Consider the following 25,040-nt stretch of genomic DNA (forward strand, 5'->3'; position numbering starts at 1 on the left):
TCAAGCTTTTAAGTTAAAATTACATGAGTATATAGATTCAGTCAGAATCATTCAAATTCAGTTTCTTGTAACATAATGCTGCCACCTGCTGGTAGGCCATGTGTTTTTCCTTTTTATTGGGATCTAACGGACCAGTGGTAATCGTTAGCATTAGTGCGGTTTTAGTGGTTACTTTACTTACTTAAAGGCCTTGTAGACTGGCCGGTACCAGCAGAGGAAGGAGCAGGGGGTAAACAGGATGAGCCAGAGAATGGAGAGGCCGAAGTCAACGCCGTGCGCTGAGCTGCCAATGAATTCAGCCAGGCACGCCAGCAGGTTGAGGAACAGAGTCACACAGTAGACTGAAGGAAACAGCACAGTGACTGTCATCATCAGCAAACGCTGAATTCATCCAGAATTCAACACAGTGAGAAGATAAGAACGCTTACACATCCAGAGGTAGTACATCATTTTGCAGACTCTCTGGTACTCTGTAGGAATTTCCTCTGAGAAGTCCTGATAGAAACACGGTTTGATGGGGAAGAACTTGGGAAGCGGAGGCCAGTTGTTCTCCTTACCTGCCGAAACAAAAGGTAAAGTTATTGTGAGTTTTCTGAAGCATCGGTTAAACGAGCAGAGCGTAACCACAGGGGCTATCAGCACATAAAGCCTCAAAGGAAACAGTGATGGTAGAAATGAACCTACAGTAGCAGCCATTCAAAATGGCCGGTCAAACGCCAGTGAATGGCAGCAACTTCCAGCCACTGGAGTGACCCCCTCTTGCATATTCTTTTACTTTGACTCTACCCTTTCACTGAATTACAGGGTCTGAAGCTTCTCTTTAGATCTTAATGTCCACAAATCATAACAGAAAGAATATTTTAGTACAAAGATTGATGTTTAAAAAGGAATTGTAGGGACCAGCCAATGGCCCATCAAGGAAAGTGTGGAAAATTTGAATGGCTACTACTTTAATGGATGGTTTTTACTCAGAGTGGCATCACTCCTGTCTCAGCTGGGCTTTTAAGAGGACTACATGACGCCTTTGAGATATGAGGCGTATGTGCAGCATGTCATCCTAAACATCCTGTTTGCAGCAAGATGCAGACGCTGCAAAACGCCTTCCTGTCTCAGAAAGCTGAGCTGCTGTGGTGAAGGATGCATTTGTCTTTAATGACCTGTGGGGCCTCGGCTCTGCAGCTCCTGCTCCCTGCGGTCCAGTTCAGCAGCTTTCCTCTCCAGCTCCTCCTGCTGCTTCAGCAGGGTGGCCTGAGCTGCGGCAGTAGTTGCCTGGAAGAAACAGAGAAAGGGACTGAGACAGAGGCGGCGGACTGCAGAGGCTTTAAAAAAAAAACGCTGCTAGGCAGCAGTGTCAAACTACAGTGGCCCTGAGGTGCAAACCCACATTACAGATTCTGAAACACTTAAAGCTTAAAACTAATTTGTGTTTTCTGCAAATTTGTTTTATGAAATGTTAATTTGCCTCTAAGCTTTGTAAAAGGAAATTCATGGATTGTCCATTTATATACATTCAGGCTCATTTTTCATAGTTTAACGGGGCCAGCCAGCTCCTGGATCAGCTCTCTCTGATTCACCATCAAGCTGCAAACATTCAGAATTTCAATCTCCATTATCCGACTTTAGCGCTTGGCTCACTGGACCAAACACCATGTCAGATAGTAATGAGACTGAGAGTGAAAATATTCAGTTTTATACTTTATAGTACTTTCCAGTTCACCAGATCATCCAGTCAGATTGATTCAAAGTTTTCTATCTAAGGAAAACCAGCTGATTGCATCGACTCAGTGACTCTTCAGCAATCCCTCACACTAAGCATGCTTGTAGCGACAGTGGAGAGGAAAAACTCCCTTTGAACAGGAAGAAACCTCCAGCAGAACCAGGCTCAGTGTGTTCAAGGAGACAGAAGCAGAGACACAGAAAGATAAGAGCCACAGACTACACGTTGAGGGAATTTTAAATTAAACGGTTTAAAAGAATTCTTTTCTCAGATTAAACAGCGAAGGCTTGGATTCAGACATCCAGTTAGCTGTTATACATTTACAGTTTAAAAGCTGTCCTCTCTCTGGTTTATTGTGTTCGATGTTAATTTTGAAGTGGATCTCTTGGCCGATAAAGAAGAAGAGCAGCTGTGCTAAACAATTAAGAGTGTTAATAAAATGTAGGCGACACATGGAGGGAAGCGAGGGCCTGTTCCCACCTGTGGGCTGGGTTCTGTCGAAGGCTGCAACACGGCCGGCTGGTAGAGAGAGCTGGAGGCTGGCGTGGTGCGAGTGGCAGCAAAATCCTGACAGAAAATGAGAAAAAAAAAAACATTTGATGCAAAGGGAAAACTTAACATGTAAAACACAAAAAAAACTTTGAAAACAAAGGAAAACAAGGTATAGAGATAATCAGGTGGGCGATCCAGGAGAATATGATCCCTGAATGAAGCCATGGAAATTAAGGCAAGACAGAAACAGGAGGTGAAACAGATCAACTTTTTTAAAATCAGTCAAGCTCCAGGTGTTTGGCATGATGGCTTAGAGATAAAAATTACGTTTAAGAAAACAAATATAACAAATATATAATGGATAGATGAGACTTTGAAGCTTTTTCTTCCCAGTAAATGGCCCTTTTCTGTTTCCATCCAATTTTAAAATCATCTTTAACCATTATCAAAAAATAAATTAAAAATAATAATAAATCACAGTGATTCTGGTCGTGATCTCCGTTTGTCTCCGTCAATCACTATTTTATTGAAGAAAACAAGGCTCATAAAATCAATGTGGGAGGTCTCACCGTGGTCTGGGGAAAAGGGTTGTACTCTTCAACTGTTTCAATGTTGGAGTTTGTCACCTGAGTGACCGACGGATCCTGAAAACAACAAGAGAGACATAGAGCAATAAGAGATTAAGCATAAACAACAGAGATTAGATGAAGCGTCTGCAGCCTGGGATCCTCCAGAGGCCTCCTGATAACTTTGGTCCAAAATAATAAACAACAAATGTTGCAAACTTATGTTTTACTGGAAGAACTGCTCTGAGTTCCCATCTGAGTGACACTAAAAGCAACTTATTTTACATCACTTTTTTTTCTTGTTACCAGTGTATATTGAGGACAATTCATCTAGGGCTGAATCAATTATTGGATTAATTGATTAATGGAATAAACGTAAACTAATTTAGGAATAGATTAATCGTTAACAGGAGTGTAGAAACTCTAAAACATCTCTAGCTGATACAGCACCTCACTTAGAGCATTAATTATAACTAAATGGTAAACATATAACATTTAAGATTAAATGCTCAATATGCTCCATCCAGTACTCCTCATGTGGAAACGTTTTTGTTTCACCTGGTTTAGCTACGGAAAAAGTCTTCTTTCAGGAACATTTGCAATCTGATTATTAATCAGTTAATCAAAAAGATATTTGACAGATTAATGAATTAGTAAAATAATCATTAGTTACCGCCCTAAATGCTTCTCTTCTCTTCTTTGCAAAACAAATTAGTTTTTCTTTATTTCAAAAAGTTGAATCAAATGGTGATAGTTTAATGATGACTGCAAACGTTCTATGTTAGATAAGCAGAGCTTAGTAGAACTGGAAAGCTGCTGGTTTCAGGCTCGCTAGCAAACCAAGAGTATAAAACCAAACTGAACAAAAGATATCACCTAAAAGAGCGTCAATACTTATATGCTTTTTACTATTAAGAAGGATGTATTGGACTAATTCAAACTTTAGATTATTTTTAATAACCAATGGAATAAGCCAGCTGGTTGCTTAATGCTCCACACTTTTTTTCTCCGAAACAGTGAGAGAAAAAGGTGCGAGTCAGAGGAAACTGATTGTTTCCCATCTTTGATCGAGTTGTAAACAAAGGCAGTCGCAGCGTTCACGTGTGGAGGCTCTGCATCAATCATTACCTTTGGAAGGCCCATGGTAATCATTAAATGGGTTTGCTCAACCTGAGTCTGGTTCCAGTCTAAAAGCAAAGACTCTGACCAACAGGAGTCTCCTCTGATCTCAAGACAGTTTTAGCCAATAAATGGAGAAAACCCAATTTAAAATTCAAACCAAAGAGGAAAAAGTGTAACAACATTTGAAAATGTCACCAATAATGAGAGCAGTGCAACTTCTACACCTTTAGAGGACAACTTTGCTTTAATTTGGTCAAATTTATCGATTAAACAGTGAACCTCTGTGCTGAAATGGCGATATCTGACAGGAATTTTATTTTTTTTAATATATAATGTATTATGCAGAACTGTGAAATGTACGCCTTTCTGATCTGATAACATGGGTGAGGCATAAATCTATAAAACTAAAGCGTCTAATGGCATCACGTGATCAGCAGATCATAACATCCCGCTGATTAAGACAGATGAACATGGACAAAATGAGGATATTTAAATGTTGCTATGATGTCAGCTTCACATGCAATCATCACAGAAATACCCTGAACGTTAGAATATCTCATAGTCACTGGAAATAAGGTTTTTAATTGTCCCCATTCAAGCATTCAGGTTGTAAAAACCTTTTGAAGAGCTTCCTGAGGAAGTTCATGACTGACCAATTTTTCAGTACATCTCTTCTCCCAAAAAGTTGCTGCTAACTGCTGTTCAATCTGAAAAACTCACACCAAGAAAAAAGACAATTAGAAGAAATTTATTGATACATTTACTTTGTCTTTGGCGCTCAGACCTCAGCAGAAAACATGCATGAAGAGGAGTAAAGAACAGGGCTGTTTCCCCCCAGGCCTGAAACTGGTGGTGGAGTGGAGATAGATGGAGTTGGTCAGTCTGTAGACTGCTGGTTAGTGAGACGGTCTGCTGAGCTTTATGGGGAGATCCAGTGGACTGCGTGAGCTGATACTAGAGCTTCACTCAGGGACCTGGAAGATTGAAGTCCAGTTGGATAACACAGGCTGAGAGAACCTGTCCATGATGAGCAAGCATAAAGCGACAGTGGAGAGGAAAAACTCCCCATTGGTAAGAAACCTCTGGCAGAGCCAGGCTCAACATGGCGGTCCTCTGCCGGACTGGTTGAAATGAGACGCGGAATATAGTAAGAGTCCAGGAGGAATGATGCTCTGATCAAGTTTTAGCTACGATGGTGGAGGAGGGTTGAAACGGTGTCGCCTGAATTAAGTCACACAGCCAACCACTGCCTGCGACTAGGAGCAGACAAGTTGTGGATCAGAGGCCTTTTAAGATGAACTTTGGACGCTGATTGGCTTCCGTGGAGGCGTGGTTAAAAGCTGATTGGCTGTGTCGCAGGTGGATGAAGGAAAGTAATCAGTTTATTCAGTTGGACTTCTGCCTAGGCTCCATTTCAACTGGCTGAAATTCCAGAATTAGTTTGTAGCTTACAACTAGGGCTGCAACGAACAGATATTTTTCAAAATCAATTAATCTGGTGATTACTTTAATAACATGTCAGCTAAAATGTGCCTGATATTAGTTCTTCTTTTCAGAATTTATACCAGTTATAGCGTAAACTACACCAGTTGAGGAGCTTCAATTCATGTTATTCATATTTTGTACAGTTTTGGATAAAATAAGTTTTTTTTTAGCAAACTGTGTGTTTTTTGAGTTTGTGTACTCCACTTTATTATCAATGGGATACTAAAGTAGTTGATTATTTCAACAAATTATGCATTTTTACAGATTTTTTGCACCATGAAAAACTTTCCCTGTTTCTGTAAATATTTGAAGAATGAAAAACGGTCATTAAGGGAAACCGTTTATGAAACTACAGCTGAAAAAATATAATGAAGCCTTCGACTACTGGCTAGCTAACCCACTAATATTAGATAGCTAGACTCTCATTGTTTCCTATTTTCTTTTCATCGAGTTGCTGTAGGTGTTGATAGCTGTAGAAGGAAGGATTTTCTGTAGCGGTCTGTCTTGCAGCAGATGTAGAAAAGCCTCTGATTGAAGAGCCTTTTTGTTGTTGTTTAACAATCAGTGCCATTCTGCATAGATCTCGCGGGCTGAACGGTCCACTCGCCCTTCACACTACCGGGTTTGGGACGGTCCTTAATGTGGCGGACCCTCGACAGGAATGTGAAAACAAAGGGTTAGTGCTTAGTGCTAGTGTTTAGGGGCAAGACATTTCCAAATATTCATTCCCATAAACCTCCCGCACATTAGGGTGATGGACCTGTAGCTTTTAGCGTAAAAAAAAATAAAATAAAAACAGAACAGCACAAAGAAAACGCAACATTTTTAAAAATCCTATAGAAAAAGGTGTTAAAATTAGGGGTGAGTATTGACATGGGTGTTGCAATATGATCACGATACATGGATCACAATATGAAATCACTATATTGGGATATCACTTTATATATATTGCGATATTTTTCTCAGCTATCAAAATTTAATTTATAGATAAAGAAGCAGGTGCAGTATCTGTTCATCAGAAGATATTGATCATTAGTCATTTCAGTATCCATGTTGTTTGGGGTTTCAGTGAGTTTCACTGTTACTGCCTCAACCGCACAGCTAAAGAGCTCCACAGCGCCATCTGCCAGAGTGGAGGTGCAGAGGTGGCCCATTTTCCCCTCATCATTTCAGGTAGAAATGTTTTTCTTTTTTAACATTGATACAAGCAACTGAAAGATTAAAATTATATCGTGCAGACATAAATCACAATATATCGCCAAAACGACTTTTTCCTCACACCCCTTGTTAAAACTGACCTCATAAATCCAGTTTATGCCATTTTAAAGGAGACCAGCGTCACCCATTATGATGCGAGTAACAGGCGGCTGTGATGTCAGCGGGGAGCTGTGTTTGTTAGATGGGTGGAGAGGTTGCTGAATCAATAGCCAGGCCAAGCGAGGTGTTGGTCAGTGATAAATACAGACCAGCTACCATATACTCATTTCTTTTACCTAAATAATAATCCACTTTTCTACACCTCACAGCCGAGCATGTTCTCCTCATCACTGACCAGCAACAGAAATAACACCACATATATACAAACACCTTCCTGGTGCTGGACTGTTTACAGCAGGAAATCAGCCGATGTCTTTCAAATATGTTTTAACTTGAATGTTTCAATCAATTTCCAGCTTTTCCTGTTTTATTCCCCCCCCCCCGACATGTTCCAGCATACTCTGACTTTTAAGCAGGATTGATGATCCGCTTCCTCATTCTTTCCATCCGAGCCTCTTAATCAAACAGGAGCGGTTTCTTTTACACCAACAGGATATGCATCTACTAGATCACTGCTTTCGGATACTGTATTTACTTAATACGGCCTCACATTTTATTGTATAGTCCTCTGTTTATCCTTATTATTGTTATTTCTAATTATCATAATGATCGTACCGCTTTAAACTTCTGACATTATGTAAGTTAGTTAATTTAATTCATGTAACATTGCTATCATGTTGACATTACTCAGGAATTGAAGGATTATCTATCTATTCTAATTGGTTATAGATAAAGCGTTGCAGAACGTTTCTAAACACAGCTACCAAATGTAGGAGAAAGATATAAGCTGCTCCCATTCCTGTTGGGAATGTTTACAGGTGTGTCCTGAGCAGCAGGCTGTGAACTCATGCAGTCACATGGTGAGTGAGTGACGTGTTGCTTTATATCTTGGGATTGATAAAACACTTTCCATAAGGTGGAGAACTGAATCTGTCATAGATGAGCGATTTTTACCCTGAAGTTAAAAAACAAAACAAAAAAAACCTATTAAGGAATAAACTTTATGCTGTAAACCACATCTCCCTCCCCTTTAATATGATTTTCAATGAACAGCACCCCAGTAACAGTAGCACTACTTCAACATTTGTTTACACAAGTAAAACTGAAAAGTAGCTGATAGGAATGCAAGCTATGGATTAATGAAATTATTTTTTATTTAAAATTGAGTGATTTCATCGATCAACTAATGATTAATTTATATGGGTCCATTTTCCATAAAAACTGAAGTTTATCTTTTATCAACAGGATCCTTCCATAACATGAAGGGCTAAATATTATTTACACAATACGACAATTTAAGAAAAATTAAATAGTAAATCATTATATTTTAACAATTTATTCAGCCGTTTAATTAAATCTGAGCTAAATAAATATTTCATACAATTTCCTAACCCTAACAAAACATATTTATATGACACTGAACTTATTAGGTTACCAAATTAAAAAATAGTAATAAAATATGTGAAACACTAAAGATTTCCAATGTATAAAGATGTAAAAGTATTGTTTAAAGAAACCAACTATTGTTTAAACTGTCATATCACTCTCTGTGTAATACAACAATCATCACATCCTTTCCTTCCAAGCAAATGTCGATGCAGCCCCGCCATGCACCACGCTCCAATGGGCGCCATTTAGGCGATAACTTAAGAAGTTCATCAAACGCTCCTATTTACAAACAGAACCGCATAAAGTGCATTTTGCATCCTTGTCTACATAAAACAGTAAATAATCCAGACCGGACGTTTTGCTCTAGCATCCCTCTGCTCAACCATTACTTCTCCTGCAAACACCGGTATAGGTGAACGTTCCCACATGATGTAGAACATTGTGGTTGCCCAGACAACTATAATAACATCCCGCAGCATGTGTGTGTTGAGTCGGGAGCATCTGTAGCGTTAGCGTGTCTGTCTGGGTAGCGCTTAGGTTAACCCTATTAAGCTACACAACTTTTAACTTTGTGTCTACAACATACATTTGTTTCCTACAATTAAAATAACTGTTTTATTTGTCTAAAATCTCTACGAAAGTAATTTTTTAGGATGTTCCATTTGTCCTTCCTGTCCTCAGATCTTAATAAAAAGAATAAAAATAAGACTTGTTTTGTCATCTTGTTAAATAGCAGAGCTCAGTCTGTCTAAGAACGAAGTACTTTCCTTCAACCTTGACATTGACTGTTTTCTACTTTCAGTTACTTTAGATCTCCAATGAAATGTAATATAGCAAATATAGGAAATAATATGTTAAGACTCCGAAAGAGATTCGATCCTTAAGAAAGAAACGGGTGCAATACAGTTTGTCCGAGTGGAGTTGCCATATATTGACGTCATAAGAAGGGGCGGGGCCCCGAGCATATCTGGTACCTAGACCGGTAAGTCTTTGCCTCCAAATGAACAGCCCTCTAGTGGACGGCATCAACATTACAACAGTAAAAGAAATTTGTTTTAAGTGGACGTTATCAATGGATGAATCCTGGTGTGTCTGACCTCAGTAACCATGACGATATTGCCCAGACACACCTGGGTTAATCAGTATTTTTCAGTGATGAAAGACAGGAAACAGAGGAGCTGCTAAGGTTCAGGAAGTGGTGGAGTTGGGAATATAGCCCATTAATTGGATAATCTAATAATAAATCATAAATCAGTAATCAATCACAAGTAAATTATTTCTTTACATCCCTTATAGCCATCCAATAAATTAGTTGATGTAAGAGTAAAACAGCATTATGTGAAAAGGCTAGGCCAGCACTGAGTAACTGTTGGATCCTAACATCAGATTTAAGGTTTATAAATGATTCATTTAGACTATCACTACGTGCAGATTCAAGTGTTTTACAGACTAAAATGCAAATAAATAACAGGATTACAAAATTATAAAACTAATGCAGAGACAACCCTTTTCCAAATCCATATTTTTCCCGAACATAAAACTTATGAAATGAATCCTTACAGTGAGAAGTGTTAGGAGACAGTAAGGAATATCCACTAAAAACAGCTTCTATTTACTGTATATTTACTTCATCTGCTGGTGAAGAGTCTCAGTCATCCAGGTCATAGTCATTCCAAAAAAGGTCAAAACAATCCACTGGACCTTGTTTCCACGTTTGAAGACGGTTCGCTTCTCCTCCAGGAAGATTTTTTAATTCATAATGTCAGAAATAGCGTTGAGATCGAAGTTTTATATAGTAGCCCAAAAACTTGTTTTAGCTTAGAAAACATGCGTTCAATTTGGGAAGCGAAACGTCTTCAAACTTGAAAACCAAATCCAGTGGATTGTTTTTTAACTTTTTAGGATTCAACTGATCTTCGCGTTAGCCTGGGCCAGTTCTGGCTGGACCAATCGCAGCGCAGGAGATGGGACATTACAATTCATCGCTCTCATCACCTTTCTGCTTTTCTTTATCATAACAGCAAGATGGCGACCGCAACATCTTCATGATGCCCTTTCTGATGTCCTAATGGAGATTGATGTAAGTTTAAAACCTCAACCACGGAAAGCTTTAGGGACATTTCTTTTTAAAAAGGTCAGATTAGCTATTCCCGGCTTGACGGATTACAAAATTACAAAAAAGGGTGCATTGCTTGGAGTTTTTGCATCACATCTGTAGTCATCTGATTGGTTTTAACCTCATGAGGCGGACTCTGTTAGCCCCGCCTCTCCTGTGTATGTAAGTCATATCAGCCTGGCTATCTCTGCATACCTGAAGTTACTAACAGTGGGCAGAGTAGCTTTTTTGCTCAAGTAAGAATAGCAATACTCCAATAAGAATATAACTTACGGTAACTACAGTAAAACTACTTCTATAATTCATTTGACTTCTAAATATTACCCAAAGAGTGAATGTACCTAATTACTACCTATCTCTGTGTTAAATTAAACTGAAAGCAAAGTGCTGAACCAGAAGAGTTTCATGCTGTTGGTTGATGTATGTAAATATCAATAATAATACAAGTCTTTATTTTTTTTTTTTGTAAACACAGAGCATAAGCAAAACAAAACCTTCCTCCTGTTTTCCCGTTAATGATCAGTCACAACTGATCTAGAATAAGTCCTAACTTTTGAATCTTTTGTTTCTAGAACAGGAAATCCCAACTGCAGGACGGGGAAGAAACTGGCCAGTTTAATTTGTGAAATGAAAGATTTTTTATAAAATTCTCATTTACCATAGAAAGCCCATGAACATTATATGAAGAGAAATGTATCAAAAGCAACATCAGATAATTTAAAATCAGTGATGTAAATGTTCTCAGAGTTTATATAAAAAACATTACAAGATGCCACATAAACAACAAGCCTGGATGCAGAAATAAGTAAATATATTTACAGTCTAAACTTTGTGTACATCTAATATTCAATAACAAGTATTCTTGAAAAGAGCCTCATTAATGTGAAATATGCAATAAAACTCCAAGATCAACCTTACACTGTTACTAATGAGTCATAATGGTAACAGACGCCTTTATTACATTTATTCATTTCCTCTCATGCACAGGCAGGACTTGGCAGATTTATTTACATTACTTCGGCTGAATGGATAATAATGGAGAAAAGTAAAGTGAAAGAGTTAAATTTATTTTCTATGTAAAGGATGAACCTGAATGTCACATCCTGTTAGAGAGAAACGCGCTTCAGAAAGTAAACATCATCAGTTTGGCTGAAATTAGACATTTAAAACAGAAGGAAACAGTTGCTCTGAGTCGAGTTAAAGATTAAAAACATTAGTTGAATCTAGTCTGAAACTTATAAGTGATGGTGGAATTTTAAAATAGCCTGACATTCTGGGTTGGCTGCTGATTAACTTCCTGAAAGTCAACTTTGAGGGCGGACTGCCTTCTCTGGAAACGGAGAGTGTTGATTTGCTGAAAGGCTGTCAATAATCTACTGTTAGCCAATAGCTTTCCAGATCCCTCCCACACACCCACCCAGCGCGTTTCCTGGCGTGCTGGCAGCCTTCTGACGAAAAAGCTCTCTGCACCCACTCCCGACAGCGCTTCATCAGACAACGACAAGTCATTAAAATGCTCACTTACATTGAACGGGTTAATGCTGCTGGGCTCTGCGAACGGGTTGTTGTCAAAATCCGACATTTTGTAAGAAAGGTGAGGTGTTTATCCTCTGGAAAGAAGTCAACAACAAACTCTGTCGCTTTAGAATCTACTTGCCCCACCACTTCCTCGAATGAAGTCGGGGGCGCATGCGCACTGGGATTTCAGAAAAATGACGTAGCAGCGATATTACTCAAAGTGCACCGCCTTATACTGGAATATACCCAAAATTAAAAAAAATCATAAAACACGGAGCTTCAATTGTTTTTATTGTTTTGTTTTATATATATATATATATATATATATATATATATATATATATATATATATATATATATACAGGACCATTTTTTCCCCAACTAACAGTTTGTTAAGAATTACAAATAGATCTATATTACAGATCTATATTTGTTTTTATGCAGAATAGACAGCTGGGCTTATTTTTATTATTAGAATAGTAGTAGTAGTTGTAAATGTCCTTACGAATGTGTTTGGAATTTTGCTCCAGCAGTAATACAGCTCATGCTTTTATTGTGAAAGGCCCAGAGAAAGGCTCTAAAAAAAAGGGGGGGGGACGCATATTATTACGGAGTAATTTCAAGCTGCAAAAGGTCCTTAGCACCTGGTTGATGAGGGAACAAGGTTCGTATCAACGTTTTCTTTTCTTTTTTATGTATATTTATTTAGAAATCTTTAAGCTTACATTTTGCTGTTATGTTTTGTTGTAGTTAGATTTTTGTCCACTAGTAGGTGCTAATAGTCTCTGTTTGGGATGCTTATTCAGCAATACAAATGTTTGTGAATAGCTACATTATCTGCTATGTGAAGTCACAGATGGTTATATTATTATACATTTTATTTTATGTTTTTGTACAAGGCATTATAAAATACTATACTAAAGGGTTTAAAAAAATGGTAAAAGATGTTGATAGCACTAAAGGTAAGGATTGTCAAGATTAAAAGTTTAAAACAATTTAAGGTTAAAAATGATTCATGGTAAATTGATAATGTAAAAAAGATTAAATACTGGCTGAGTTACTAATGGGGGATTTAACCTGCGTGTTTTGTAGCTTTTATGGTGTGTTCACAAGCAAGATTGTTCAATAACAAAAGGATTGTGAACCATCTTTTCAACCGGGGAGGCTACAGTAGTATTCTTTTAGTAGTTTCAGAAGTTTTTTTTTTTTTTTTCTTTTACATATTTTTAGATCCGGTAATAGACAGCCAGCTAGAGTAAACCCAACTCTAGCGCACTGAGCAGGACAATCAATTGAAAAAGTTTAAACTAATGATGACACATTTAAGTAAACGTTAATAAAGACTAACAATGTTGCCTATTATCTGTTTGAAGAACATTGAGTGGGGACAAAAATCATGTCTATATGGTTTCCTTACGTTAGTTTGACATTTTAATTTGAGTGTCACCTCACATACATTAGTGCATTTAATCATGTCTATTAATAGATGGTGCAAAAAGGGTGCATAGTACAGTGATTGTGTGGTCTAAGCATCTGATTTAAGTCTAACTACAGAATAATGCACTCTGGTGTTTATTTAACTATAAAACAAATACAAATGTTTAGTTATACAGAATCCACCCATGAAAACAATGTTTAAGTTAAAGGTAAGAACAGACTCTTCCTGCCGAGGAGACTGAGGTCTTTTGGACTGCAGGGGGCGCTGCTAAAGACCTTCTATGTCTGTCTCTGTTGTGGCATCAGCCATCTTCTATGGAGCTGTCTGCTGGAGCAGTGGCTTGTCTGTTCCTGAAAGAAAGCAGCTGGATCAGCTGATCAGGAAGGCCAGCTCTGTGATTGGATGCCCTCTTGACTCAGGGAATGAAAAATAAAAAGCATCCAAACTAAATGATCATCTCTGTTGGATAATGTCCCCCCCCCATGCATGAAGCTGGTGCTGAACTGGACAGCTCCTTCAGTGACAGACTGCTGCACCTTAAATGCACCAGGGAACGTTATCACAGATCCTTCCTCCCAGCAGCTGGAAGACTCTAGAACCACCACTGTTCCCAACAACCTCGACAGGTTGTTCCATTCATGCTGACTTTGCACAGTTTCTACCTTAGTAGGTTAAGTAACATGCTGCTGTCATTTTGCACATCTCTGATGTTGTTGCTATTTTCAAATATCCATTACTGTAAAAATGTCCATAGCTGCATATTGGATATTCATTCTGCAGGTGCAGTTTTATGTTGTTAAAACACTTTGCAGTACAGTTGTTGTTTATCTTTTAACTCTTCACTGTTATGTTATTCTTATACATTTTTCTAAGGTCCATATTTGTGTGACCATTTTTTTCTAAAATTTTTTTGCTGCTGTAAACACCAGAATTTCCCCAGTGTGGGATAATAAAGGGATTTTCTATTCTATTCTATTCTATTCTATTCTATTCTATTCTATTCCATTAAGACGTTTTCAAAGAGGCAGCAACAGTCACTCTTACCACTTAAATTATCCTAATATTACAAATTTCTTTCCTAGTATTTTATTGCAGAGTGGCAAAAAGGGGCTTTGTGTAAATTAATAAGAAATATTCAAACAACAAAAATCTTAGTATCAGATTAAGGATGGAGTTTGACAAAAATTAGGGAGACAAATTGTTCATAAATAAATGAACCGGTGAGCGCAAGACAACATATTTGAATTGATCCTCTTAGTTTCATACGAAAATTACACTAAACTACCTAAACAGGCGTGTGTCCCTTTAGTCATGTACAAAAAAACTAATTACTTACTAAAGTAAGTCATTTTTTTTTTATTGAAATATTTTGCTAACAAGCAAATATACAGATCTTAAAAACAAACAATTATGCATAATAATAATAGACAGGTGCTTTAAAACAAAACACATACAAAAAACAAAATACATATTCTATAGAAAATCTCTCAAAAATATTGATAGACGTATTTCTCTGTTTCGAATCAATTAAAGTAAGTGATTTCGTGTACTCTTTGATTTCATGCAAGAAACATCTGAAGTTGGGGCTTGTTTTGGAATATTTACATATGTGTAAAGTAGATTAAGTAAAGTAGATAAAGTAGTGAGTAGATTTGTGATAAAAGTAACAATATACTTTCCATGCGGCTAAATGCAGTAATACACTCTTACAGTCAATTACAACGTATGTTTTGAGTTTACACATTATATATTGTTAAGAGTCCATTGTAAGATATTGGTAGAGTGGGTACAGTGATGGAATAAATGAGATATGGTTTCCTGTTCCATATTACAAACCTGCATTTCTCTTCCATATATAAAGACTTGGATGACTCTTAACTTTCTCCTTCTGAATGCTGACAAAAAAACACAAGTTATAGTCTTTGGACCAGAGTCTTTGAAAAAGAAGCTGATTAGTCAGTCAATTCATTTGGATGGGATTAAACTGATTTCAGAAAATAAAGTAAAAAATCTTGGTGTTATTTTCGATCAGGACCTGTCATTTAAATCCCATATCAAAGAGGTTTCTAGAATTTCCTTCTTTCATCTGAGGAATATTGCAAAAATTGAAATCTCCTGTCCAGGGGTGATGCTGAGAAACTAGTCCATGCATTTGTTACTTCAAGGCTGGACTATTGTAATTCTTTACTATCAGGAAGTCCACAAACTGTAGTTAAAAGCCTTCAGCTGATCCAAAATGCTGCAGCCAGAGTTCTGATGAAAATGAAAAAGAGAGATCATATCTCTCCTATCCTGGATTCTCTTCATTGGCTTCCAGTTAAATCAAGAATAGAATTTAAAATCCTCCTTCTCACATATAAAGCCTTAAATGGCCAAGCTCCATCTGATATCAGAGATCTGATTGTTCCTTATGTTCCTAACAGAGCACTTCACTCTCAATCTGCAGGTTTACTAGTGGTTCCTAGAATTTCTAAAAGTAGAATGGGAGGCAGATCTTTTAGTTATCAGGCTCCTCTCCTGTGGAACCAACTACCAGTTTTAGTCCGTGAGGCAGACACCCTGTCTACTTTTAAGGCTAGGCTTAAAACTTTCCTTTTTGATAAAGCTTATAGTTAGAGTGGCTCAGGATATCCTGAGCTATCTCTATAGTTATGCTGCTATAGGCTTAGACTGCTGGAGGACATAGGGACCCATTTTTCATCATTCTGCTTCATTCTCTCTCTATTCTCCTATTCTGCAGAATCTGTTAGTTCAATCTCTAATGTTCTGCTCTCTCTGCTTTTTCTCATAGTAGCTTCATTTGGTCTGTTCCTGTTTGGCTGTGACTCCATCCTGGAGAGAAATATCAGCTGAGCTGCTGCCATCAACACCTTTGTTTATAGATGCTGGAGATCGGCCTGTTTTCCAGTGTAGTCCTGTTTCTCTGACTGTGACTGGGTGGATGTGTTCTCTTCTTCCTCTAACATGGGAGCTGGCTCAGAGCTCGTCTGCCTGGCTGTGTGTTTCCTGGACGGGGCCGCCTTGCTTTTTGTATCTCTGCTTCTGTCTCCTTGAACCCCAGTTGGCCTCAGCAGATGGCCGCTCACACTGAGCCTGGTTCTGCTGGAGGTTTCTTCCTGTTCAAAGGGAGTTTTTCCTCTCCACTGTCGCTACAAGCATGCTTAGTGTGAGGGATTGCCTTTGAGTCAATGAATCAATGGGTTTTCCTTAGATAGAAAAGTTTTAATCACTTTGACTGGATGATCTGGTGAACTGTAAAGTGCCTCGAGATGACGTGTGTTGTGATTTGGCGCTATATAAATAAACTGAATTGAATTGAACAAATTTATTCTCGTAATGTTATGACTTTATTCTGGAAATAGACAGACATCCCAAGTCTCCCGAAAGTTCTGGGAGTCTCCCTGATATCGATAGTTGTTCAAGGATACCTGCGAGTCGGATAAATCATCCTGGATTTTAGACCTTGCAAGGTTTTTTTTAATGCGAGTGAGAGCGGGCAGGCAGCACAGTAATTTGTGTACCATGTGTGGATTAGAACTACTGCGATTGCGCAGACACAATAAGAGAGTGGGTGAGGGGAGGAGGTTGCTTATGAAACCTGTCTGTCCAATCCAGGAGACTGGTTGTCAAAGCGCTGATTGGATCAGTCAGAAAAATAAGCCAATTAGTTTCAGTTTACTCTTACAGTCACCTCATTTTACAGCAGAATATACTAAAGTGTATCCATGTCTAGTGAGGGTGAAGAATGATGGAGTGCATGTATAAGACACGGTGCAGCCAGGGGCGTCAGCTGACCCAATACTATACAGGGGCACAATAGGGCACCAAATAAAATGCGAGCGCGCAAAGCACGCGTGCAAAGACATTTTTGGGCAATTATTTATTTTAAAAAAGCACAGGCACAGATAATCAATGCAAGCACACAAGCAAATATTTTATGGCACTTATTTATTATTATAAAGCGTCATAAATAAATTGCACAATAAGATTGTTATTTTCTGCATCATGAAATATCTAGCTGAGCCAAACTGAATTGAATTGGCCCACTTGTGAACTTAACTGTATATCTCTAATCCACTACAGATGAAGGCACAATTTATCTTCATTCAATACTTGAAAACTGGAAACTTGCAACTGTAAAAGGAAAAACAAAAAAAAAACACCTCTACATACATGTCTGTGCTTATCATTTCTATTTGGGCCCATCATATGATGGTGATGATCCTATCATGGCGTGTATATCATTGCCAGAAAGATGGGAGAGCTGGATGTTCATTTTTTACCAGTAAACTGAAGCGTTTCACCCAGCGGCGGCTGGTGGAGATTTCTCCAGGGGGGCTATAAATTCAAAATAGACGTATAACAAAACCCAGTCAAACGTATACCAAGTTATCACACTGTTATATTTATATGAATGCCAACAACAAAAACATTATAAAACCAAAACATAATTTCATGAACAGCTTTACATTTTGTACATAAATCTTGCCCTTCTGAGGCTTTGTGAAGGTAAATCTGTGTTCTGCATTGTCCAATATTATTTTTATATTATTATTATTATTAATATTATTAAATTATTTTTTGGGACTTGGGATGTCTGAATAGAAGAAAAACAACAACTCTAGCCTGGCCCTAATACTCCTTCGTAATAAAAACCTCATTCTATTCAGTATTAAGTTCAGTATAAAGTATCAGATTCTAATTAAAAATGTCTCCGGACCTTTACTGGTTGATGGTTTTTGATTGGTTCCCCTGCTACAGGGCCTGACACGAGCCGTTCACTGAGCGGTGACGTCAGCGCGTTACGCACGGTCCTCGGCGCAGTCATGGAGGAAGTAAGAGGTGAGGTGGATTTTCTTCATTCAAAGCTGCTTTAAATTATCACTTTCATTGATTCAAATGGAAGAAGCTGTTTTGATCAGCAGTTTGACTCCACGGGAAGGTGAAGCGGGTTGTTTCAGTCACCGTTTATTGTCGGTCTGCGTTTTTTGGTTTAATCAAAGCAGCCGAGGAGCTAGAGGCACGTCGCTGTTAGAGCAAAGAATGAAGATATTTGAAGGTTTCAGATTGCGAAGCAGGTGTTAAAGAACATTAAGCTGAAAGCGGAGAAGAAGAAGCGGCTGAAAGTGTTGGCTGTGCAGAGAGATCCTGCATTTATCGATGTTGTGTCGATTTTTGTATCACCAGCTAAATCAGTCCCAGAGCTTCACCCAATCAGAACATCCACGCTGCTAAAATATACAATAAGGCAACTTTTTGTTGTTAGAAACCTGGTGAAACGAGGTCTGCTTAGCAGGTCAATAAAAGAAATGCAGTGGAGAGAACTTTTTTTTTTTTTTTAACAATGGTTTTATAAACCTAACAGAGTAACAGCGGAGTGTTCCTCCATCCTGCAGAAAAATATCAGCTGTGCTGCTGCCATCAACACCTTTGTTTCTAGATGTTGGAGCTTGGCCTGTTTTTCAGTGCAGTCCTGTTTCTCTGACTGTGACTAACTGGATGTGCTCTCTTCATCCTCTGACATGGGAGCTGGCTCAGAGCTCGTCTGCCTGGCTGTGTGTTTCCTGCTTTTCCGCTTTTAACAGCTGCTTTTTGTCTGCTTCTGTCTCCTTGAACCCCAGTCAGCCTCAGCAGATGGCCGCTCACACTGAGCCTGGTTCTGCTGGAGGTTTCGTCCTGTTAAAAGGGAGTTTTTCCTCTCCACTGTTGCTACAAGCATGCATAGTGTGAGGGATTGCCTTTGTGTCAAGGAGTCGATGCAATCAACTGGTTTTCCTTAGTTAACAAACACTGACTCATTTGACCGGATGATCTGGTTGAATTGTTTCTGTAAAGTGCCTTGAGATGACATGTGTTGTGAATTGGTGCTATAGAAATAAACTGAATAGAATTAACACTAGGCTGCTTAGTGGTGCAGTGGGTAGCACTGCTGCCTTGCAGCAACAAGGTTCTGCATGGAGTTTGCATGTTCTCCCTGTGCATGCGTGGGTTCTCTCCGGGTACTCTGGCTTCTCTAAATTCTCCTTAGGTGTGAGTGTGTGCGTGAATGGTTGTTTGTCTTTGTGTTGCCCTGCGATAGACTGGCGACCTGTCCAGGGGGGACCTCGCCTCTCACCTGTAGACGGCTGGAGATGGACACCAACACCCCTCATGACCCACATGGGATAACCGTGACAGAAATTGGATGGATGGATGAATTAATACTAATTAGATAATAAAAAAATAAGAAAACAGGGATTATGGAACCATGTTGAAAAGGGAGGTGTATTGTTGAAACTATTATAGTCAAATAAAGTGTGGGAAATAAATGAAAGTTTAAATGAGTTTCCTGACTTTCCGTCATATTCATATCCTGACCAACAGCAGTGAGATTTATTACCCTGTCGAGAAATGTGACATCCTACCATTTCATCCGAGCAGTCCTTTAGGGCTGATTTTGGTCTACAGCGGATAATAAAAAGGATAACAAATCATTTTGAGATGAAGCTGGTGAACGAAATACTTGTTCATCTGAGGTGGATCCAGTGAATATTAGATATTTTAATTATGATATTTGTCTTCATTCCCTCCTCAGTGTTTCCCTTGACCTGTGCAGTGCAGAACTACGCATGGGGAAAGATGGGGCTGGACAGTGAGGTGGCCAAGCTGGTGGTTGGTGGAGACCCGCTCGCAGTCATAGAGGTGGATAAACCCTATGCGGAGGTACGCTCTCTTCTAAGAAGAAACATTTAATGTGGATAAAATGATAGCAGATATTAAACCAAGTTGTTTTGATTGTAATGTGAGGAAGGCACTGTGCTGTGGATCAGCTGCCCGTCGCCTTTTAGAGGTCTTTATTTAGCAGCCGCTGCTCTGTGGGGCGAGTTATCAAGGTCATTAGTTCACACTCTGACATTTCCACGTTCTACAGATCTCATTGTTCCCGTCAAGGTTAGGTTTCATGTCTGTCTGTGGATTCAGCAGAGTAGCTGTTGTGTAGGAGCCGTTATCCTCATTTTATTTGACCTAATTGCTTCTAAAATAAAAGCAGATCTCTGACCTCCTACTGGCAGGAATTAAAATGAATGTTATGCTCTAAACGGATTAGACATTCTGCTCTCTGGTTGTCCTGGAAGTGGCTTTGAGAGTATGGAGGGAATTTAGTGCCATTATTGTTGCAAAAAAGGATGTAAACGTCCAGAAATGAGATGTTGAAAAACTTCTTTATTAAAAAAGGTTTTGAGAGCAAGTTTGTTGTGTTGTCAGATTTAACCCTAAAAGGTGTTAACAGCAAATTCCACCTGAAATCACTTATGTGAATTAAAGCAAGTAAAGCTACCGAACCATACTGTACATTTAGTATGACAGAAAGGCATTGAGGAATATTTTTCAGATGGAAACACTATTTTAAATGTTACCATGTCTGATTTTATAGGTGATTAAACAAAGAAAAAAATGGAAAATATTTAGCGTCACAAAATTATTTTCCAAAATAAACACTAAAAAAACTAAATGAAAGCCCATTTGAAACTCTGGATAACCTGTCAGACTTTATAGATCCACATCTTGACTAGAAGTCAAGCAAATTTGGACTGAATAAGTTTTAGTTTTAGTATCCTAGGAGGAAATGTGATCCTTTATCTACTCATAAAAGGAGATCTGGCCAGACAGATGTGCTGATTTACATTAATATTTTTAAAAACCTTTTACAAATGTTATTTGTTTAGATTGAGTTTTAGGAATTGCATTTTTTAAAATGTGTTTCACAGATCAGATTCTTTTCACTTTAAGCCAAACACAAACACTAAATAAAAATGTTGTTGCTAACGTCCATACAGACCAATAGAAATTCTTATTTGCTTCTTACTAGGAGGAAACCCCGCCCCCCAGAAGGAAGAAAATGCAAGATCTAAATCGCTTAATAAATAATGAAAAATAAGAAATCTGTAAAAATTCCACTTGAAGATTTTTAAAAGGTTGAATCTGTTATAAAAAGAACAATTGTACTTAAAACTAATGAATTATGAGAAAAAGGGAGGGATGCTTTCAAGCATTGGGGTGTGGGTTTAGATTCAGCTGGTCTGTGCTGCTGATCTCCCAGGGTTTGTCTCTGGCAGCATCCAGAGTCTGCAGGTTGTTAAATAAACCCCAAGCTCTGACTGGAGGTAGAGCATCTGTGAAATTCAGCTTTCAAGCTCTGCAGCAGATTTAGCATTAGTCAGCTTGCTCCAGTCTTAATTATATCCGGTTCCTCTGCAGGGACTGTCATTTATTTTGCTTCTCCCAGCTTCCCCTGTTCCTGCTGATAGATTCCCACACAAGGCTTTAAAAAAAAATCTAAATGGAACCTTGAAAGCACCATTTTAAAAGCTGTCAATGTTTGCTGCAGCTGTGGATGGGGGCCCACCCCAAAGGCGACGCTCAGATTAAGGACAACCGGATCGCCCAGACCACCCTGGGCCAGTGGATCGCTCACTACCCGGCCTGCCTGGGCTCCAAGGTGAAAGAGGCCTTTCAGGGTCAGCTGCCGTTCCTCTTCAAAGTCCTGTCGGTCAACACGGCCCTGTCCATACAGGCCCACCCCAACAAGGTGAGAGCACAGCCACAAATGTCAGGCTGAACTCGGTTCCATGGTCTTTATCCAGCTGTGTCAGGCCAACCCGTGTTTGAACAGAGCCGATATCATTCAGTGGTTCAGCAAACATCGTCCAGCACAGTCAGCACTTCCTAAGGTTTCTGTCAGCTGACTTGTAAAGTCTCTGATGGAAAAATGAAGCTCTCTGTAAACTGGGATGGAATCAGAGCTTTATTATCACAGTAGGGCAGCAACCCGGAGCTCTTTAATGGACCCAGTGCGGCTCCTTGGAACTTCAAAAATGTTTGAAAATGGAAAAAGATGGATTTTTGTTTGTTTGTTTTAATATGGTGTACAGGAAGTCAAACAAACATTCATTATATTTTCAAATGCTGTAAAACTGTGTATAATAAATAGATTTAAACAATAAACCTTAAAATTTCTTTCAATAAAGATTAGCATCATATCCTGCAGCAGGTTTCAGCGCAGCGCGGAGCCAGGCAGGTGGCTGCTGTAAACAAAGCGGTGGGTGTGTCTCAGGCCATGGATCCCAAAGAGGAAAAAAGGAAGATAGCTGATGAGAACAGAGGATTCAAAGTAGAATGGAGCGATTCGTTACCAGTCAGGAAAGATTGCCTGCATGTTTGCTTTGGGATGAGAAGTTGTGAAATAATAAAAAGAGTAATTAGGAAAGGCCTTTCCAGGGAATATATGCGATATATGCAGCCGACCACAAAGCTGGGAGTGAGAGAAAAAGTGTGATTCTAGAACTTCTGGATTACTGGAGGAGAGCAAAGATAGATTTGAGAAATGGATTGCATCTCTAAACTCCCCTACTGCTGCTAGTTTGGTTATAAGCATAGAAAACCGTCCACAGGTAGCGCTCTGATGCAGCGATGGGTACTTTATTCTATTTTTTCCCCAAATGCTCAAAATAAAGATTACACCAAAAATCAGATTTCTTTGTGTTTCTATAATTTAATTAATGCAACAAAACCTAATGCATTAATATTTAATCTGCCACCACAGGCAGGCAGACAGTCTCTTCACTGCAAAATTCATTTCTTTACCATATTTCCTCCTTGTTTCTGTCATTAGACTGTAAATTTACTAGTCTGCTGCTGTGAGCGGGTACCTCTTTACTCCACCACCACCAGATCGCTTGCCGTTGCCATGACAATGTAACTTCCGTGAACTTGTGTTAATAAGGCCCCAAAATAATTTAATTGAAATCCCAATACACGTAATAGTAAAATAAAAAAGTCCAAATACCTTGAACAAATGTATTGTAACAAATGTGCAAAGTATTTTTACTACATACATTTTTAAATAATCCCCCTTTCGCCACTAGGGGGTGCTGCAGCACCCCCGTCTTCCTTGGCCATGTCTGCTAATGATGTAAGTACCAGAGGATGAAGGCCTGAACAAACCAGACATGATGTTAACGTTGGATCCGATAGAAAAACCCGATCATATCAGGTCGCCGTAGTTAGTCGAAAATGTTGCTCAGACTTAAATAAATTGCTGGTCTGTTTTTGTCTGAGCTATGCCGCAATTTGCAGAAATGTCAAGAGCTGCACAGTAAAAGAGAAAAGCATCTGCGTTGGGGAGAATACAAAGTAAAATCTCTGATTGGCAAGGTAAAGAGACATAGAAACATGCTAGTGCAGGAGTCTGCAACCTTTGAGACATTTTCTACCCCCAGTCCAGCGAAATAAACGGTTTTTAGAGCTGCAAATGTTCTATGGGTTCCTGGATAAAGGACGTCATCATCAATTAATACACTAGAACGTTCTTTATTTTTGAAAGAATCACCTTTTCTTTTTTTTTTATAAAAAAGAATACATTCATTTTCGCTTAAAAAAAAAAGGGTCCTGCAAGGTACACATTAAGTAGCCCAGGCAGGATTAATCCCCAGACTCCCCAGACAGGGATTAGATTTAATGTGTGTGTTCAATGCTGTAACTAAAGAAATTGTTTTAAACCGAATGAAAAGGAAAAATAGATTTTAAAAAAAAGTCGATTGGCCTTGATTTTCTTCCTTTAGATGTTTGAGCTCATCCTGTTTTTCAGTGTAGTCCTGTTTCTCTGACTGCGACTAACTGGATGTGCTCTCTTCCATCCTCTGATATGTGAGCTGACTCGGATGCTTAGTGTGAGGGATTGCTGAAGAGTCAAGGAGTCGATGCAATCAACTGGTTTTCCTTAGGTAGAAAACTTTGAATCAATCTGACTGGATGATCTGGTTGAACTGGAAAGTGACCTGAGATGACGTGTGTTGTGAATTGGCGCTATAGAAATAAACTGAATAGAATAGACTTTTGGGAGATCATCCATCGGGTACTTGGATGTTGAACTGATCTTATCCTCTGATGTCATTTACCTCCTCAAAGGTCTGAAAATGCTTTAAACATTTTCAGATCATGACCATGTGAGATAAAACAACTTTTTTTTATATGACTGAAATATTAAAGGTTTTCTTCTTCAAAAAAAAAAACCCCCAGTACTGGTCAAAATTAGAATCACCATGTCAGGCTTTTTAAAAATCTGTGATGAGAAGGAAAACTGTGATTGGTGCATCCCGACTAAAGCTAAATCATCAGTATGTTTGGGATGATTGTCATGCTGATTTCAGATCACGTATTTAATGAGAAATGATTAAAGCCTTGCTCAAAACCTGCAGCTTTTATTCTTTCTTTCTTTATTATCTCTCTGTTTTTGGTGGAAAGTCCACAGAGCCACATGTTGCAGACACCTGTACAGTCTGGTGTGCAGGCCTGGACATAAATAATAGATAAACTGTGACTTTATCCATAGAGGGCGATCAGGAGAACAGGAAGTAGATGCTCCTAGAGCTTCAAAATAAAAAGAAATGTAAAAAAAAGATTGTTATGAGAGACAATGTGTGAGGTTTGCTCAGCCTGTGCTTAGTAGGAGCCCGTCTGTTAATAAGAGTTGATAGAAGCGGTGTCTGACTCTGACACAGGCGACTAAATCGGGACAATATTTGCCAGTTTGGTAAATCAGGCCCGATTCTCTGTGACCTTCAGGTGCAGAAGCACAGAAGCAGAAAGAAGCAAATGCTGAGGTCAACTCGTTTCAGCATAGGAGCAAGGGCGGATTTAGGAAATCTGGGGCCCTAGGCCAAGACAGGCAGGGGGCCCTCTGAATTGTGAAGACAACACATCAAACAGACCCATTCTACAGATGGAGAATTGTTAATAGAATAGACATCCATTATTTGTTCTGTTGTGTCCCACTCTTCGTCTTGTTTTCCTCTCTATGTTTTGTATTCAGCTGACTTTTCATGCTGTCTCTAAAGGAAT

General features: G+C 38.8%; 2 protein-coding genes across 3 annotated transcripts in view; one reads left to right on the forward strand and one right to left on the reverse strand.

The window, feature by feature from the left end:
• Positions 1-11,895, reverse strand: part of LOC107093200 (secretory carrier-associated membrane protein 2-like) — a 19,388-nt gene extending 7,493 nt beyond the window's left edge. The window contains exons 1-6 of one of the 2 annotated variants that reach the window (XM_015388084.1): positions 11,730-11,895; positions 2,779-2,853; positions 2,198-2,284; positions 1,158-1,269; positions 429-557; positions 182-341 (exon numbers count right to left, since the gene is read on the reverse strand). In XM_015388084.1, coding sequence (XP_015243570.1) covers positions 182-341; positions 429-557; positions 1,158-1,269; positions 2,198-2,284; positions 2,779-2,853; positions 11,730-11,786 — 620 coding nt within the window. In that variant the 5' untranslated portion in view covers positions 11,787-11,895. Of the gene's footprint in view, positions 1-181; positions 342-428; positions 561-1,157; positions 1,270-2,197; positions 2,285-2,778; positions 2,854-11,729 lie in introns of both variants that reach the window. The other variant, XM_015388083.1, reaches the window with a different exon arrangement.
• Positions 11,896-17,925: 6,030 nt separating this feature from the next.
• mpi (mannose phosphate isomerase) overlaps positions 17,926-25,040 on the forward strand; it is a 21,929-nt gene continuing 14,814 nt past the window's right edge. Inside the window, exons 1-4 of the mRNA XM_015388089.1 lie at positions 17,926-18,002; positions 19,735-19,862; positions 21,529-21,729; positions 21,785-21,845. Of these exons, the coding sequence (XP_015243575.1) occupies positions 17,987-18,002; positions 19,735-19,862; positions 21,529-21,729; positions 21,785-21,845 (406 nt within the window). The 5' untranslated portion in view covers positions 17,926-17,986. The remainder of the gene's footprint in view (positions 18,003-19,734; positions 19,863-21,528; positions 21,730-21,784; positions 21,846-25,040) is intronic.

This window comes from Cyprinodon variegatus, unplaced genomic scaffold, assembly GCF_000732505.1.
Source record: "Cyprinodon variegatus isolate N-32 unplaced genomic scaffold, C_variegatus-1.0 Scaffold413, whole genome shotgun sequence".
In the NCBI taxonomy this organism is placed as follows: Eukaryota; Metazoa; Chordata; class Actinopteri; order Cyprinodontiformes; family Cyprinodontidae; genus Cyprinodon; species Cyprinodon variegatus.